Genomic DNA, 17,069 nt, shown 5'->3' on the forward strand with positions numbered 1-17,069 from the left:
CTTTAAAAAAAAAAAAAACTGGCTATTATATATTTATTGACATGCAGAAAACTTCACAACATAGTAAGTCAACACAGTGAGTTTTCTGCAATTTAGATATACTACACAGATATTCTAGAAAATTTGTCTCCTATCACTCACAAAATTTCTTTCTTTCCCCGCCCCCCCTAAATTCCACTATGTGCCAGCCACACAGGATTATTTATTTTTCTATGAACCTTCCCTTTGTAGTTACTACACTAGTTTATGCTACTTTCTCTGTCTGGAATTATTATTTGATCCTTTTTCCACAGGTCAAATTCCTAGTTATTCCACAAAGTCCTTATAATCTCTTTGTATGCTTTATTCAATTCCTTAGGCAAAAGTAATCCCTTCCTTTCATTATGGTCCATAACACTCCATCCAGATTTTTTATTATTACAGGTATGCCCCATTTTTCAAAAGTTCGTGTTATGCCACTTCAATTTTACAAGACTTAAACTTATATCTATTTTTGTTAACTGAAAAAAATGCAAAAAGGATTTTCACTTTTATGAAAAAAGGCAAAAAGTGAAAGTGGTGTTCAACCTTTGCTTTGCATTGACCCATTACAGAGGCAGCATGCACCCAGAGCAGCAAGAATAGCACCGCCCAACTCCCCCATGAGAAACTACACTGAGCACCTCAGCATAAAGCCTCCAGAGATCTGAACTATGTCTGTGAACATTTATGCTTTGTCTGGGCTTATTTTGTGCATTTGGTAGTTTGGTGAGTCCTAAGGTATCAGAAAAGCCTAAGAAAGGTTATTTTTTCAGTCTGGGAACGCTCAAAACTTTTTCCATATAAATTAATGGTAACTGCTTCCTCAAAGTTATACCAATTTCAGCTTATGAAAGGTTTCACAGGAATGCTTTGATAGTTACAGAAATGTATACTTACATATTATTACTATTTTCATACATTATAATGATATATTTACTTGCAACTTTCTAATTGAGAGTGTCATATGGGGAAAAAAATCTTGCATTTTATGCATCTTTGAATTCCCAGCATCTAGCACAATGTTTAAAACAAAGTAGGTCCATAGTAAAAGCCCAATATGTTAATAAATCTCTTCAGTACTCTTTACTACCATCTATTAAAAAAATGATGTCTTCCAAAACTCAACAATCCATCTTCCAATTGTTCCTATCATTTCAGAATTACATGCCTATTAGCTACCCTGAATAATCATGAACAGAATATTATTAAGCTTTTAAGGTTAACTATCAAATGAACAACCATAAAAATCCAAGAAAGAGAAGACAAGTTGACCCATGAGTCATGAACACCATGAACACCATGAGTTTGAACTGTGCAGGCCTACCTACATGTAGAAAACAGTACAGTACTGTAAATATATTATCTCTAATGACTTTTTAATAATATTTTCTTTTCTCTAGCTTACTTTACTATAAGAAAACAATATATAATACACATATAAAATATGTGCTTATCAACTTTATTTTTTGCTAAGGCGTCTGGTTAACAGTAGGCTACTGGGAGTTAAGTTTTGGGGGACTAGGGATGCCTGGATGGCTCAGCAGCAAAGCATCTGCCTTTGGCTCAGGGAGTGATCCCAGAGTTCCAGGATCCAGTCCCACATTGGGTTCCCTGCATGGGTGTGTCTCTGCCTCTCTCTCTCTCTCTGTGTCTCTCATGAATAAATACATAAAATCTTTAAAAAACAAAGTCTATTTAAAAAAAAGTTTGGGGGGAGTCAAAAGTTATACATGGATTTTTGACTATGCAATCTCACACTGTTCAAGGGTCAACTATATAGCACCTTCATATAAGGAAAACTATACAAAGAACTACACCATGTCTCTAGAAGTGAAGATTCAATATTTATAATCAATCAATTATTTCTTAAAATAATATTTCATTATAATATTAATATAACCAAAACTGTATTCTGTTAGTTCTAATGTTATTCTGGAAAAACACATAACAGTATTTATTCTAACATGTACTAAGATAAGATGTACATAAAGCCATAATACTTCAGAATAGGTACTAAGGTAAGAATAGACAGACACAACAATGAAACAGAAAAATGTCAACAGCCAAGAATCTGGGATGCCTGGGTGTCTCAGTGGCTGAGCATCTGCCTTGGCTCAGGTAGTGATCCCAGGGTTCTGGGATCGAGTTCCACATCAGGCTCCCCATGGGGAGTCTACTTCTCCCTCTGCCTAGGTCTCTGCCTCTTTGTGTCTCTCATTAATACATAAGTAAAATCTTGAAAAGAAAAGAAAGAACAGCAAGAATTTAATAGCAATCCAAACAGTATTTCATTTCCCTTTTTTTTTTTAAAGTAAACTCTACACCCAACATGGTGCTCAAACTCACAACCCTGAGATCAAGAGTGGCATGGTCTTCAAATCACTATGTAAAACATAGATTAGTGAACACTGTTGAAAAAGTTGACTATGTGGGAGGGGAAAAGACACATATCTCACCATATTATAAAATGAACTCTAAATAGATAAAAGATTTTTAGCAAAGTAATCCATTCTTCCTTCTTCCCTTACTCCTGGACTACATTAGTCTTAAAGCCATAAGGATGGATCCAAGCATGGTAGCATCTATGGTGGGGAAGTCCAACACAGGTGTCAAAGCCCCAGCAGAGTTGGCTCCCATGAGGGTGCTGAGGGTAGGAGTGGAGTTAGTGCGAAAGCCCGAGCAAGCGAGGAGACCAACCATTTGAAAGAAGATAGAGGGAGTAGTGACTGAAGATGAGTATGAAATCCCAAAAATGATGAAAAGGGCAGCCAATGCAGGGAAGCAGTAGCAACTCAGAGTAAAGTGTGGAATCCTAACCCAAGGTTAGGGTGATTGCTGCTTTAGGGGATGGCAGCAATCCATCTATTAATACAAGAGAGATTGATCAAATAAGTAAACATATTGAAGATAATAGGAGCCAGGTTCCTTACTGTTGGGATGAGAGTTATAAACATGAAAAGAAAAAATTTAAAGTAAACCATGCATTGTTGGGTTCAATTTGGAGAAATCAGTAAGAGTTTATGGTTCTATCTCTCTACATATAAAAATACATAGATATGTATAATATATACTGAATCAGAAGTATCACTGTGACCTCACAGTCTTGACCTCACAATCTTCAATATATAGAGATAAGCACTGAAAAAATATTGATGTGAATGTGTATACATCTCTGTATCTATATATAACACATCTATTTCCTAGCTATTCCCACTGAGATAGCATTGGGAGTAGCAATATCCCAATAACAATAAGCACACTTAGTGTTGACTTTGGTTTCTCAAAGGAATCAAGACTCCTTGAAGGAATGGGTGATGATTCCATGGCTAGTTCAGGAATGATCCAAGATGAGCTGAGGAACATACTGTGTTGTTCCAAAAGTAAAGAGCTCACAACATATCAAAACACACAGAAGCCAGCTTGAAGGTGTCCCACTAGCCAAATGTCAGACAAAATGATCATCAAAATACATGACAGTAATGGAGAATAACCATGAAAATAAAACAGTAACACCTAAGTCCATATTAGTCTATGCTAATATAAATGGGACGTGGAAAAAGTTATTCCTTCAAGTGTAATGCCATCTGATGAATGTAAAACAAGTGATAGAAGCAGAAAACCATCACTTACTATCAATCACAGTAATGAACAAAGCCAAGAAACAAAAATAGATGCCAAAATTAGTAGGTAAAAAGCACAAGGAACAAGATTATTTACATACAAAGTACTTCTCCATAAAATGCTTCATTATTATAAAGGGAAAAAAGATTAACTTCCCAGTGAAGAAATCTTACAGATACCACCTTAACCAAGTGATCAAGGTAAACCACCAAGCAATGGGAAAAGCAGAAATCATGCACCACCTGATTGGATGGAATGAGAACACAGCATCATTTCTGTGATATTTCTGCCAAAATACAAGATCTAAATTTAATCATGAGAAAACTTCAAAAAAATCCAAATGGCAGAGCATTCTACAAAGACACAGGCAGAGGAAGAAGCAGGCTCCCTGCAAGCAGCCCCATTTGGAACTAGATCCCAGATCGTGGGATCACACCCTGAACCATACGCAGACACTCAACCGCTGAGCCACCCAGGCATCCCACTGTTTGAGATTAAAGGAGACTTACAAGACAAAGTATAATTTGTGATCTTTTTGTTATAAAAGGCATTACTTAAAAAAAAAAAAAAAGCATTACTAGGAAAATGGGGGAAATATGAGTGAAAAATAGGGAAATGATGAGGTCTGTGCATTAGACAGTAATAATGGATGAATGTTAATTTCCTCTTTTCACTGGCTGTATTTTGGTGATGCAGGAGAAAGTCCTTTCTTAAAGGAAATGCACATTAAGCATGCTGGGGGCACCTAGTTAAGTGTCTACCTTTGCCTCAGGTCATGATCTTGGGGTCCTGGGACTGAGTCCCACATCAGGCTCCCTATTCAGTGGAGAGTCTGCTTCTCCCTCTCCCTCTGCAACTCCCCCTTGCTCATGCTCACTCATTCTCTCAAATAAATAAATAAAACCTTTTTTAAATAAATAAAGCATTCTGGGATGTCAGTATATATTGATAAATGACCCTGAAAAGGTTTACAAGAGGAAAAGCTCTTTGTACTATTAATGCAATCTTTATGCAAGTTTGAAATTACTTCTAAATTGAAAGGAAAAACAAGTACTTAAAAATATGAACCTAGGGATCCCTGGGTGGCGCAGAGGTTTGGCGCCTGCCTTTGGCCCAGGGCGCGATCCTGGAGACCCGGGATCGAATCCCACATCGGGCTCCCTGCATGGAGCCTGCTTCTCCCTCTGCCTGTGTCTCTGCCTCTCTCTCTCTGTGTGTGACTATCATGAATAAATAAATAAAATCTTTAAAAAAAAAAAATATGAACCTGATGAATAAAGGAACTTAAAAATATGAACTGGGAAGTACTAAAAAAACTTCACTAGCACTGAGAAAAATTTTCTTTGCATGGCATCAAAAGCAAGAACAATAAAAAACAGTTGTGTAAATTATATAAAAATGTTAAACTTCCCAACTAGAAAAAAAGAACCTAAAAAAAAAAAAAAAGAACCTGCTAGAATACCAACAACAATAAAAACCATGAAGACATAACGAAAGTTAAAAAAGCAAATGTTAAATTATGGACAAAAGCATACACAGCAAGTATACATGATAAAAGAAAAAATCTCTAATATAAAAAAACACTTGGTAAGAAAAATTCTAAAAATACAGTAATAAAATGAACAAAGACCTATTTAGAAGTCAATTAACGGAGTAATGAGTAACCTTTTTTTTTTTTTTTAACCGTAAAATAGAGACACCTTGGATGACTCAGTGGGTCAAGCATCTGCCTTCAACTCATGTCATCATCTTGGGATCCTGAGATTGAGCCTCCCACAGAGCTCCCTGCTCAACAGGAAGTCTGCTTCTCCCTCTCCCTTTGACCCTCCCCCTGCTTGTGCACGTGTGCTCTCTCTTTCTCTCAAATAAATCTTTTAAAAATACATAAAACTGTAAAATATTTAACTTAATATTTTCCCTAAAAAGAACAGTGAAGATTGTTTTAAGGTAATACACACTACACTTAACAGGATACAAGGTTATGAGCAACTTCACATAGTACTCCTGTAGTATAAATTAGAAACTGCATTCCCGAGGACAATTTCACACAATATATTTACTGAAGCTTCCAAAATATTCATACCCTTTTACACAGAGATTCTGTTGGTATGTACAAACCAAAACCAAAGCCAAATGAGACCCTTCAACAGTAAGGATATCCTAATTAGTTTATCAAAACTAGTAACACTCTGAATTACATGCTAAGTATCCAATAAAAATAATGGTAAAAAATATAACTGATACAAAAAGATGTTCAAGGTTACTAAGTTTCAAAAACAGACAAAACGGTATAAGCAATATAATCCATTTTTTACAAATATATATTAGGTACAAAAATGCACACACATACAAAATAAAACAAAAAATGTACACAAAAAAAATCCAAAAGACTCAGAAAAGAGAAGATTTAGGATAATTTCTGTCTTGCATTTTTCTATTTGTTTCCTATATTTTTAATTTTTAAAAATAAATATTAAATAATCTGCATTATAAAATACTTAACACAAAAATATTTGAAACTTTGGAATTGGTGACAGTGATACTTTCTCCCTACAGATGAAATAAATCAACAGTTACCTTCTATTAAATGGCAACACTATATTTAAAGACACATTGGATAAAAGAAAGGTCATCTAATCATGCAAAAGAGAATGAAGCAATAATAAACATTACTAATCAAGAAAAAGATACAGGGTAAAACAAAAGCAAAGAAAACATTAAGTTTTTAAGAAAAAGCTAACAACAAAAATCCTACTCTAGGAGTAGAAAATAATTAGGGAAAGGAAAAGGAGCAAGTAATATTCTATAACTGGATTAATTTTTAAGAAAGGATGATATAATAAATATTATACTAAATAATGATTAATTCAAATTTAATAGAATCTTTGAAAGAACATAAAAAGCCAGTAATTCTTTTTTTTCTTAAAAAAAGTATTTATTTATTCATGAGAGAGAGAGAGAGAGAGAGGGCACAGAGACACAGGCAGAGGGAGAAGCAGGCTCCATGCAGGGAGCCCGGCCTGGGACTCGATCTCAGGTCTCCAGGATCACACCCTGGGCCGAAGGCAGTGTTAAACCGCTGAGCCACTGGAGCTGCCCTCTTTTTTTTTTTTTTTAAGATTTATTTATTTATTCATGACAGACACAGAGAGAGAGAGGCAGAGACACAGGCAGAGGGAGAAGCAGGCTCCCCGCAGGGAGCGCAATGTGGCACTCGATCCCGGATTCCAGGATCATGCCCTGAGCCGAAGACAGAGACACTCAACCACTGAGCCACCCAGGTGTCCCAAAACCAATAATTCCTAAAGGACAAAGCTATGAGGAATGAAATGTCATTTAAATGTCAAAATACGGGGCACCTGGGTAGCTCAGTCAGTTAAGTAACCGCCTTCACCTAGAGTCATGATCCCACAGCGCTGGGATTGAGCCCCGGGTCAGGCTCCTTGCTCAGTGGGGAGTCTGCTTTTCCCTCTCCCACCCCTGGCTCATGCTCTCTTTCTTGCTCTCTCAAATAAATAAAAATTTTTAAAAATTAAAAAAATAAACATTAAAATACTAAATATCTAGGTTAACATAAAAGGTAATACAGTTTTGTTTTGTACTCCTATGACTTTATAACTTTTAAGTTTTAAGGACTTTTAATAACCATAGTTTACCACTTAGTAATTATAATTTTTTCAAATCTCTCTAGAATCTGATGGAGGCATATAATTTAAAATTTTTAATGAAGGCCTAAAATAAAACAAAATACAAAAAAATCTTTTACATTTCCCAGTTTTAGAAGAAAAAAATTATATTCAAACATCAATAAAATAATATCCATTGTACCTTATTGTAACGATCATGTGGAACAGATTGTAAAACGATTGGTTCCATTGTAGAAACATTGGCAAACTGTACCTCTGGAATATACAGGGCACAAACCACATGAGCCCAACCTAAAAATAAATAAAAGTAATGTCATTTTCCAGTTTTTAATAAACATTTTCCAAGATAAATAAAATCATTAACTTCCTAAAGAGATCTTTAAATTCCTATGGAAGCAAATGAACAATATAACATAAATGTTCATTACTGACTGAACAAACCACTCCTGATAAAGCACTCAATCATTTTTCTGCATAGTAACACAGATAAAACATTTTTAAAATTCAAATGCACTTACACTTCTTATGAGAGCACACTAAATAATTCAAATCAGTATTATTTCTGAAAACCACTTTAAAAATAAGATAAAACAAGGCACGCATGGGTGGCTCAGTCACTTGAGCATCTGACTCTTGATCTGCGCTCAGGTCATGATCAGGGTCATGGAATGGAGCCCTGCATCAGGTTCCATGCTGGGCATGCAGCCTGCTTGGATTCTCTCTCCCTCTCCCTCTGCCCCAGGCCCTCAAAAAAAAAGGGGGGGGGGGGGGTAAAATAAAAATTTTATTATTTTAATCTTAAATGTCAATATTAAAATTTTTTAACTTTTGGGGCAGCCCCAGTGGCTCAGTGGTTTAGTACCAACTTTGGCCCAGGGCGTGATCCTGGAGACCTAGGATCGAGTCCCATGTCGGGCTCCCTGCGTGGAGCCTGCTTCTCCCTCTGCCTGTGTCTCTGCCTCTCTTTCTCTCTGTCTCTCATGATAAAATAAATAAAATCTTAAAAAAAAAAAAAAAAAAGTTTAAGTTTTGTTAATGTTGACACTTAATTTTTTTAAGGTTTTATTTATTTATTCATGAGAGACACAGAGGGGCAGAGACATAAGCAGAGGGAGACTATGCAGGGAGCCTTGTGCAGGACTCGATCCCATGACCCTGGGATCATGACCTAAGCCAAGGTGGATGCTCAACCACTGAGCCACCCAGGGGCCCCAATGTTGACTCTTTAAATAAATACTAGTACTAACATTATTTTACCATTTCAATATTATTTTTAAAAATATTTTAACAATTTATTTAACAATTGATATTAAATATTGTTTATTTTTTAAAATGTGACTGAACCTATCAAAAAGCTATGATAATGAGTTACTAAGCCAAAACTGGAAAAGATGAAAGTCCAGGGAAGTGAGTACAGCTTTTGGCCACTTCTGCCACCCATGGGACATTTGCCTATTTCAGAGAATGCAGGTAAAAAGGGTGAAAGGTGGTTTTGATGAACTCAGAAGGCCAAAAGACAGGGATCTAGGTCCTAGACAAGTGAGGGAGAAGGGAAACTAGTAAGCCCCTACCCGCCTTCCAGCTGAGAAACTGAAGGGCTGCAAGCCAGAACAATAAACTAAAAGTACATAGAGACTGGACCTGGGCTTTGGATCATTTCAAACTCTGAAACTGGATTCACGTAATACTAGATTACAAGTGCCCACAGGCACCAGGTAGAAGCAATATACATCCTCTGTAGAGAAAAACAATGTAATCTAAAAATAACTTCTAGGGATCCCTGGGTGGCTCAGCGGTTTGGCGCCTGCCTTTGGCCGGGCGCGCAATCCTGGAGTCCCGGGATTGAGTCCCGGGATCGAGCCCCGAGTCCCGCGTCGGGCTCCCGGCATGGAGCCTGCTTCTCCCTCTGCCTGTGTCTCTGCCTCTCTCTCTCTCTCTATCATAAATAAATAAATCTTTAAAATAAAATAAAATAATAAAATATAAAATAAAATAAAATAAAATAAAATAAAATAAAATAAAATAAAATAAAAATAACTTCTACTACTGGTTCATTAACATTTTCAGCAGAATAAAAAGTACCAAACACAGGAGACAATACAACATAAATGAAAACCAGCAAAAACAAGAAAACCAAAACAGATCTATATTTTGGAGTTTAAGCCATAGACACATTAGAATGAGTATCCTTATTATATTCAGATACATACAACACAAAGTTGAAAATTTCTTCAAAGAACTGAAAATTATAATAACAAATCAAAATCCCCAGAAGTAAAAACAAAAACCTGTTAAAAATCAATAAGCAGGGGGGGGAAAAAAAAGAAAATCAATGGGGGGGACGGGGCTGCCTAGACTCAGTCAGTGAAGTGTCTCACTCTTGATTTCAGCTCAGGTCATCATCTCAGGGTCATGAGATGTAGCCCTGCATCAGGCTCTGTGATGCGCATGGAGCCTGCTTAAGATTCTCTCTCTCACTCTCTGTACTCACACACATGCATGCTCTCCCCCTCCCCTTAAAAAAAAAAAAAAGAAAGAAAGAAAGAAAAAAGAATCAATGGATGGGATTAACAATGTTTAAACATGGATGAAAACAAAATTAGAGGGTAACAATAAAATTGGTTTGAAGAAAATATCCTAAGGCCAAGACACAGGGAGAAGAACTAAGGCCAAGCCCAGGACACTCCCAAAGTTCAGAAGATCTGATAAGACCAAGGTAGCTAAAACCAGCAGGACAAAGTACCAGAAATGAAAGTTCTTCACATAGAGTAGAAACACTCACAGAAAGAGATATACAGAGAACATGACCTGAATATTAAGGAAGAGAACATATGAATGAAGAAATTCCCTGAGGTTGGAAAAAGAACCATCCAAAAGAATTTAAGGAAAGAATGTCCAACAGACAAAAAGAGCCAGGAACATAGCCTGGTCCAGCTAGTCAGACTGGAAAAACTCGACTCACAGGGCACTGGGTATTTGAATACTCAGAAAAATCTTGCCTCAGTAGTGAGGAATAATTACCCTTAGACCAAACACTGCTCTAGACCCATCTAATAAACCATAGAGTAGAACTTGAAAGAATCTATTTCTAAGGAACTTAACTGTATTTCAGAACAAACCTGAATAAGATTTAAAGGAAAGCAAAAATATCCAGATTTATGTCAGCAAAAATAGTGGAGTAGGCAGCTCCAAGAGCACATTCCACTAAGGAAATATCAAAAAAAAATCAAGCAGGAACTGTCAGAACCAACATTGTTAGGACTCTGGACAAGAGAGTAAACCGGTCTGCAGCAACTAAGCGAATAGTAAAAGTAAGAAAAAGGCAACTTAAAAATAGTAGGAAAGCTTCAGAAACCCATGCTCTTCCCTTAACCCATCCATGCCCACCCTAAGTTCAACATAAGTCTTAAATATAGCACTCACTGAGTTTCCAATGTGGAACCCTGGTTTTCCAATCCATAGGTTCAGAAAATCAAGTACAGACACAGAAGATATAAAACCCACAGTAAACAACTGTTTAAACAAAAAATGTAAGAATTCATTGTGGGGTTTATAAAAAAAGATAAATGCATGATATTAACTGCATAAAGGCCAAAAAAAGAAAGAAATGGAATTATATTGAGGATCTTATACTATATGAGAAGTACTGTAATATCGCTTGCTGGTAAACTATGAGAAAAAGATGTAAACTTTAAGTCCTAAGACAATGACTAACAACACAACAAAATGTACAGCTAATAACACAACAAATTAGACAAGATGAAATCACAGACATCTCAAAAGAAGGCCATAAAAGAAAAAAAAAAAAAAGAACAAAAAACAAATGGAGCAAATAAAAACAACTATCAGGGCACCTGGCTGGCTCAGTCAGTAGAGAATGTGATTCTTGATCATGGGGTTTTGAGTTCAAGCCCCATAATGGGTATAAAGACTATTTTAAAAAATAAAATATTTTTTTAAAAATAATAATAAAAAATACCAAGATAGTAGATTTAAATCTAATCTTATCGGGATCCCTGGGTGGCGCAGCGGTTTGGCGCCTGCCTTTGGCCCAGGACGCGATCCTGGAGACCCGGGATCGAATCCCACATCGGGCTCCCGGTGCATGGAGCCTGCTTCTCCCTCTGCCTATGTCTCTGCCTCTCTCTCTCTCTCTCTCTCTCTCTCTGTGACTATCATAAATAAATAAAAATTTTTAAAAAAATCTTTAAAAAAAATAAATAAATCTAATCTTATCATTAATAACATTAAATGTAAATTAACCATTAAATGTAAATTAACCATCCCAATTAAAAGATACAAACTGTTGAAATGAAGATAAACAAATGATCAATAAGCACATGAAAAGATGCTCAACATCACTAGTCACTAGAGAAATAAAAATAAAAAGTAAAAACAAAATGAAATACCACTTCATATTCACCATGATGGCTAAAACCAGAAAGACAAACTTTACCTGGTATTAATACAGATGAGAAGTAAAAAATTAGGACACCTACTGCATTACAAACGTAAATGTAAAACGGTACTTCCACTTTGGAAAACAGACTGGTAATTTCTCAAAAGGATAACAGAGTTATTGACACATGACCCAGCAAATAAACTCCCAAGAATAATCCAAAGAATTAAAAAAATTGTAAACAAATGTTCATAGCGGTACTACTTGTTCATAGCAATATTGTTCAAAAGAGCCAAATGAAAACAACCCAAATATCCATCAACTGTTGAATGGTTAAGGAAAATATGGTATATCCATACACTGGAATATCATTTGGCAATTAAATGAATTACTCAGACATGTTGCAACACAGACAAATCTAGAAAATAGTATGCTATGTTAAAGAACCCAGTCACAAAAGACCACATACTGTATGATTCTAGTTATATGAAATGTCCAGGATAGGGCAAATGGACATAGAAAAAGTTAATAGTTGCCAGGGTAGAAGTGTTCAAGGGATATAGAAAGTGAATGTTAATGATGGTGACAGTACCTCTTTTTGGCTTGATGAAAATGTTCTAAAATTGACTGTGGTGATGGCTGCACAAGTCTTTGAATATTTTTAAAACCACTAAATTGTATATTTTAAGTCAATCATTTATGATATGTAAATAAGGCTGTTACATAAAAAATTTAATAAGAAAAATAATTTTTTTGATTGGCAAAAGATTTTTGAACACATCACCAAATAAAAATGTAAGAATGGCAAATAACCACATGAAGAGCTCAAATTTACTACTCACTAATAAAATGAAAATTAAAAGCCAGAGGTATGATACCACTCTGCACCTATTAGAATGGCAAAAACTAAAAAGAGTGACCATACCAAGTGCTGAAGTGGATGTAAAGCAACTGGAACTCTCATATGCTGCTGATGGGAATATAAAATGTCCTAACTGTTTTAAAAAAGTTTGTCAGCTCCTTATAGAATTAAACATGCACCTATCATTATAAACTAGCCATTTCATGCCTAAGTATTTATCTAAGGACCAAAAAAGACTGTGATTATAAAAAACATAGTTTTTTTATAAAGTTTTAATAGTTAACAGTAGCTTAATTTGCAACACCTAAAAACTATAAACAGTCTATACAGATAAATAAACTGCTATATACATACAAAAGAAAAGCAGTGAACAGAAAAAAGGAATAAACTACTGATGCATGTAACAACAAAAATAATCTCTAAATATTTATACTCATGGAAATAAGCAAGACAAAAACAGTGTCTGTACATACTGTATATATATTTGAGTGTCTAGACACACATGCGTATATATACATATACATTCACTTAAATAGAATACCACAAAAATACAAGTTAATCTATAGTAATAGAAAGCAGATGAATAGATACCTGGGACAAGACTGGGGAGAGAAGGGGTGGTATAGATATAATACAAAAGAGTAAGAAGGTTTTAGGAGTGATGGATAAGATACATTTACTACCTTTATCATGTTGATGATTTCATGGGTATATACGTTAGTGAGAACTTAACAAGCTGTACATTTTACATATATACAGTATACTAAATGCCTATCACATCTGTATAAAGTTGTTTAAAAAATTTATAAAGAACAAAAATCTTAAAAAAGATCTCAATCCAAATTTTAACTTATATTAAATGTTAGTCCTTTACACACAACAGCTAAGGCAGATTGAGGACAAAGCTGATGAAAAAAATCCATACTACCATATGCTGCCTATAACACACAGTGTTTTAATAAAGACTGTTAAGTGTAAAACAAAGCAAACGGATGGAAAATGATATATGATGCTGACATAAGAATATTAAGGCTGAAGTGACTGTTTTGATGTCATAACACCTAGGAGACAAATATTCCATAGCTTAAAAAAGGGACATTTCCTAATGATAAAGGTATAATTCAGTAAAAGATCAACAATTTAAAAAGTGTCTACACCTAATAATGACACCTGAAAATACATAACACAACATTTGACATTATTAAAGAAACAAACATAACAGATTTTTAACACACCATACTCAGTAACTAACAGATGAAGTAGATTCCCCTCAAAAACTCAGTAGAGACATAAAAGAGTTTGGGGTGCTTGGGTGGCTCAATTGGTTAAGTGTCTGACTCTTGATTTTGGCTCAGATCTTGATCTCAGGGCTGTGTAATCCAGCCCCATGTCGAGCTCTACACTCACTAGGAAGTCTGCTTGAGATCCTCCCTCTCCCTCTTTCTCTGCCCCTCACCTTCCCCAAAATAAATAAATTTTTTTAAAGGTATATAAAAGAGTTCAGAGAGGAATCCCTCCCTGGGTGGCTCAGTGGTTTAGCGCCTGCCTTCGGCCCAGGGTGTGGTCCTGGAGACCTGGGATCAAGTCCCGTGTCGGGCTCCCTGCATGGAGCCTGCTTCTCCCTCTGCCTGTGTCTCTTGGCCTCTCTCTCTCTCTGTTTCTTTCATGAATAAATAAAATATTTAAAAAAAAAAAAAAAAGAGCTCAGTATCGGCTACCTTGATCTAATTGACATTCATAGAATACTATATTCAACTGCAGAATATATATTCTTTTTCAAATGCATACAGTACAGTCAACACAAACTATATGCCAAGCCCTAAAATAAGTCTCATTGAATTCTAAAGGACTAAAATCTTCTAGAGTGTAATCAGTGGCCACAATGAAATTAAATTAGCAACCGATAATAACTAGGTATCTAAGAAAATCCCTAATAAATAGAAAATAATATACTTCTAAATAATTTATGAGTCAAAGAGAAAATCACAAAGGAAATTGGAAAACATTTTTTTTTTTTTTTTTTTTTTAATGATAGTCACAGAGAGAGAGAGAGAGAGAGGCAGAGACATAGGCAGAGGGAGAAGCAGGCTCCATGCACCGGGAGCCTGATGTGGGATTCGATCCTGGGTCTCCAGGATCGCGCCCTGGGCCAAAGGCAGGCGCCAAACCGCTGCGCCACCCAGGGATCCCTGGAAAACATTTTTAACTGAATGGCAACAAATATACAACATACCAAATTTTGTGACATGTTGCAAACAAAAGCAGTACTAGCAAAGGAATTTACATCTTTATATACTTTTATTAGAAAAGAAGATCTAAATTCAAAGACCTAAGCTGCTACTTTAACAAGTTATAAGAGTAAAATATACACAAATTAAAAGGAAGAAAACAGTAAAGATAAAATGAGAAATCTATAAAATAGAAAATAGGCAGGTAATTTTAAAAAGTAATGAAGTTATGTGGTTTCCTTAAAAGAGTAAACAAAGCTAACAAGTTCTATAAATATTGGTCAAGGAAAAAATAAAAAACTGAAAATACAAATCACCAGTATCAACAATAAAAATGAGGTTATCACTACCCACACTATTGATCCAACAAACATTAATGGGATGATAATAATAATAATACTGCAAACAAATTTATTCCAACAAATTTGACAAGTTACATGAAACAGTCAACTTTCTTGACACAACAATGTAGAGTCATCTCTATACCTACTTTTCAAAACTATATTTATCAAATTCCCAGAACGATTTCACTCTAACATCAGGTTTCACTGATAGATTCTATCAAATATTCAAGTCAAAAATAACACCTTTTACATAACTTTAATCTTTTAAAAACTTCATAGCCCTTTCATAAGAAATCTGACAAACACATTATAATTTTTAAAGAAATGGAGAATTAAAGTACCTGACAAGAAGAAGATATAAGTCACGAGCTGGAAAAATGAATTTAGTTCCCTAAGAGTTTCACAAGGATCAGAAAGTAAAAGCATCTGTTAATACTCAATTTTATCAACCTAACAGAGAGGAAAGAACAGAATGATAAAAAATAATCCAAGAGAAACCTCTACACATCTATTAAAATGACCAAAATCCAGAACACTGACAACAAATGCTGGGAAGGATGCGAAGGAACAGGAACTCTCATTCAATGCTCATAGGAATGCAAATGGTATATCCACTTGGAAAACACTTTGGTGGTTTCTTACAAAAAGTAAACATACTCTTACCATATGATCAAGCTTGTGCTTCATATTATTTACTTAACCTAAACAAAGCTAAAAACTTATATCCACACAAAACCCTGCAGGTGGATGTTTACAGCAGCTTTATTCATGACAGCCAAAACTCAAAAGCAACCAAGATGTCCTCCTAGAGGAGAACAGATAAAGTATGGTACAGTACATCCAGACAGACAACAAATCAGCACTAACCATCAATGTGCTATCAAGCTATAAAAAAGACATGGAGGAAACTTTTATTTTAAGATTTTATTTATTTGAGCAAGAGAAGACAGTGAGAAAGAGCATGAGGGGAGGGGAGGGGCAGAGGAAGAGGGAGAAGCAGGCTCCCCACTGAGCCAGGAGCCCTCGTGGTTTGATCCCAGGACTCTGAGATCATGATCTGAGCAGAAGGCAGGCGCTCAACCAACTGAGTCACTCAGGGGGCCCCAATATGGAAGAAACTTAAAAGTGTATTTCTAAATGAAAGAAAAAAAATTTTTTAAGATTTTATTTATTCATTCATGAGAAACAGAAAAAGAGAGGCAGAAACTCAGGCAAAGGAAGAAGCAGGCTCCATGCAGGAAGCCCAATGTGGGACTTGATCCTGGGACTCTGGGATCATGCCCTGAGCTAAAGGCAGATGCTCAACCACTGAGCCACCCAGGGGTCCCTAAATGAAAGAAATTAATCTGTAAAGGCTATATACTGTCTACAGCTACATATAGGACATTCTGGAAAATGCAAAACTATGGGGAAAAAAAAAAAAAGATCAGTGGTTGCCAGGGATTAACAGGGAAGGAGGGATGAATAGGCAGAGCACAGAGGACTTTTAGGGCACTGAAAATGATGCCCTAAACTGTAAGATATTATAATACTCTGTGTGATGTTATAGGTCATTTTGTCTAAACATACAGAATTTACAACATCAAGAGAGAACTCTAAAGTAAATAATAGACTTTAGATAATGTATCATTATAGATTCATCAGTAGTAAATGTTCCGATCTGGTAGATGTTGATAATGAGGAGTCTATACATGTGCAGGAACAAAGGGTATACAGAAACCTAACTTCTGCTCATATTACTGGGAACCTAAAACTACTCTAAAAAATAAAGTCCATTATTTAAAAAGTAATCCAAAAGAAGGTAAGAATGAAGAGAAAAATAACACAGAAGTAAAACGACAGGGACACCTGGTGGCTCAGCTGTGAAGCAGCTTTCTTGACTCCCGTCATGATCCCAGGGGGGATAGTGTTCTGAATAGGGCTTCCTGCTCTCAGAGAGTCTGCTTC

At 35.7% G+C, this 17,069-nt stretch overlaps 1 protein-coding gene across 23 annotated transcripts in view; it reads right to left on the reverse strand.

Moving 5' to 3' along the window:
- The window catches only part of MLLT10 (MLLT10 histone lysine methyltransferase DOT1L cofactor), a 250,792-nt gene that overhangs the window by 141,888 nt on the left and 91,835 nt on the right, over nt 1-17,069 (reverse strand). For 21 of the 23 annotated variants that reach the window (XR_012030838.1, XM_072825420.1, XM_072825416.1 and 18 more), the window contains one exon: nt 7,471-7,580. The exons of the other annotated variants lie outside the window; for them this stretch is intronic. Coding sequence is in view for 20 of the 21 variants with exons in the window: in XM_072825420.1 (XP_072681521.1) it covers nt 7,471-7,580 (110 nt within the window). In the remaining variant the exon portion in view is untranslated. The remainder of the gene's footprint in view (nt 1-7,470; nt 7,581-17,069) is intronic. 23 annotated transcript variants of the gene reach the window in all.

The sequence above is a fragment of the Canis lupus genome, chromosome 5 (assembly GCF_048164855.1).
Source record: "Canis lupus baileyi chromosome 5, mCanLup2.hap1, whole genome shotgun sequence".
NCBI lineage: Eukaryota > Metazoa > Chordata > Mammalia > Carnivora > Canidae > Canis > Canis lupus.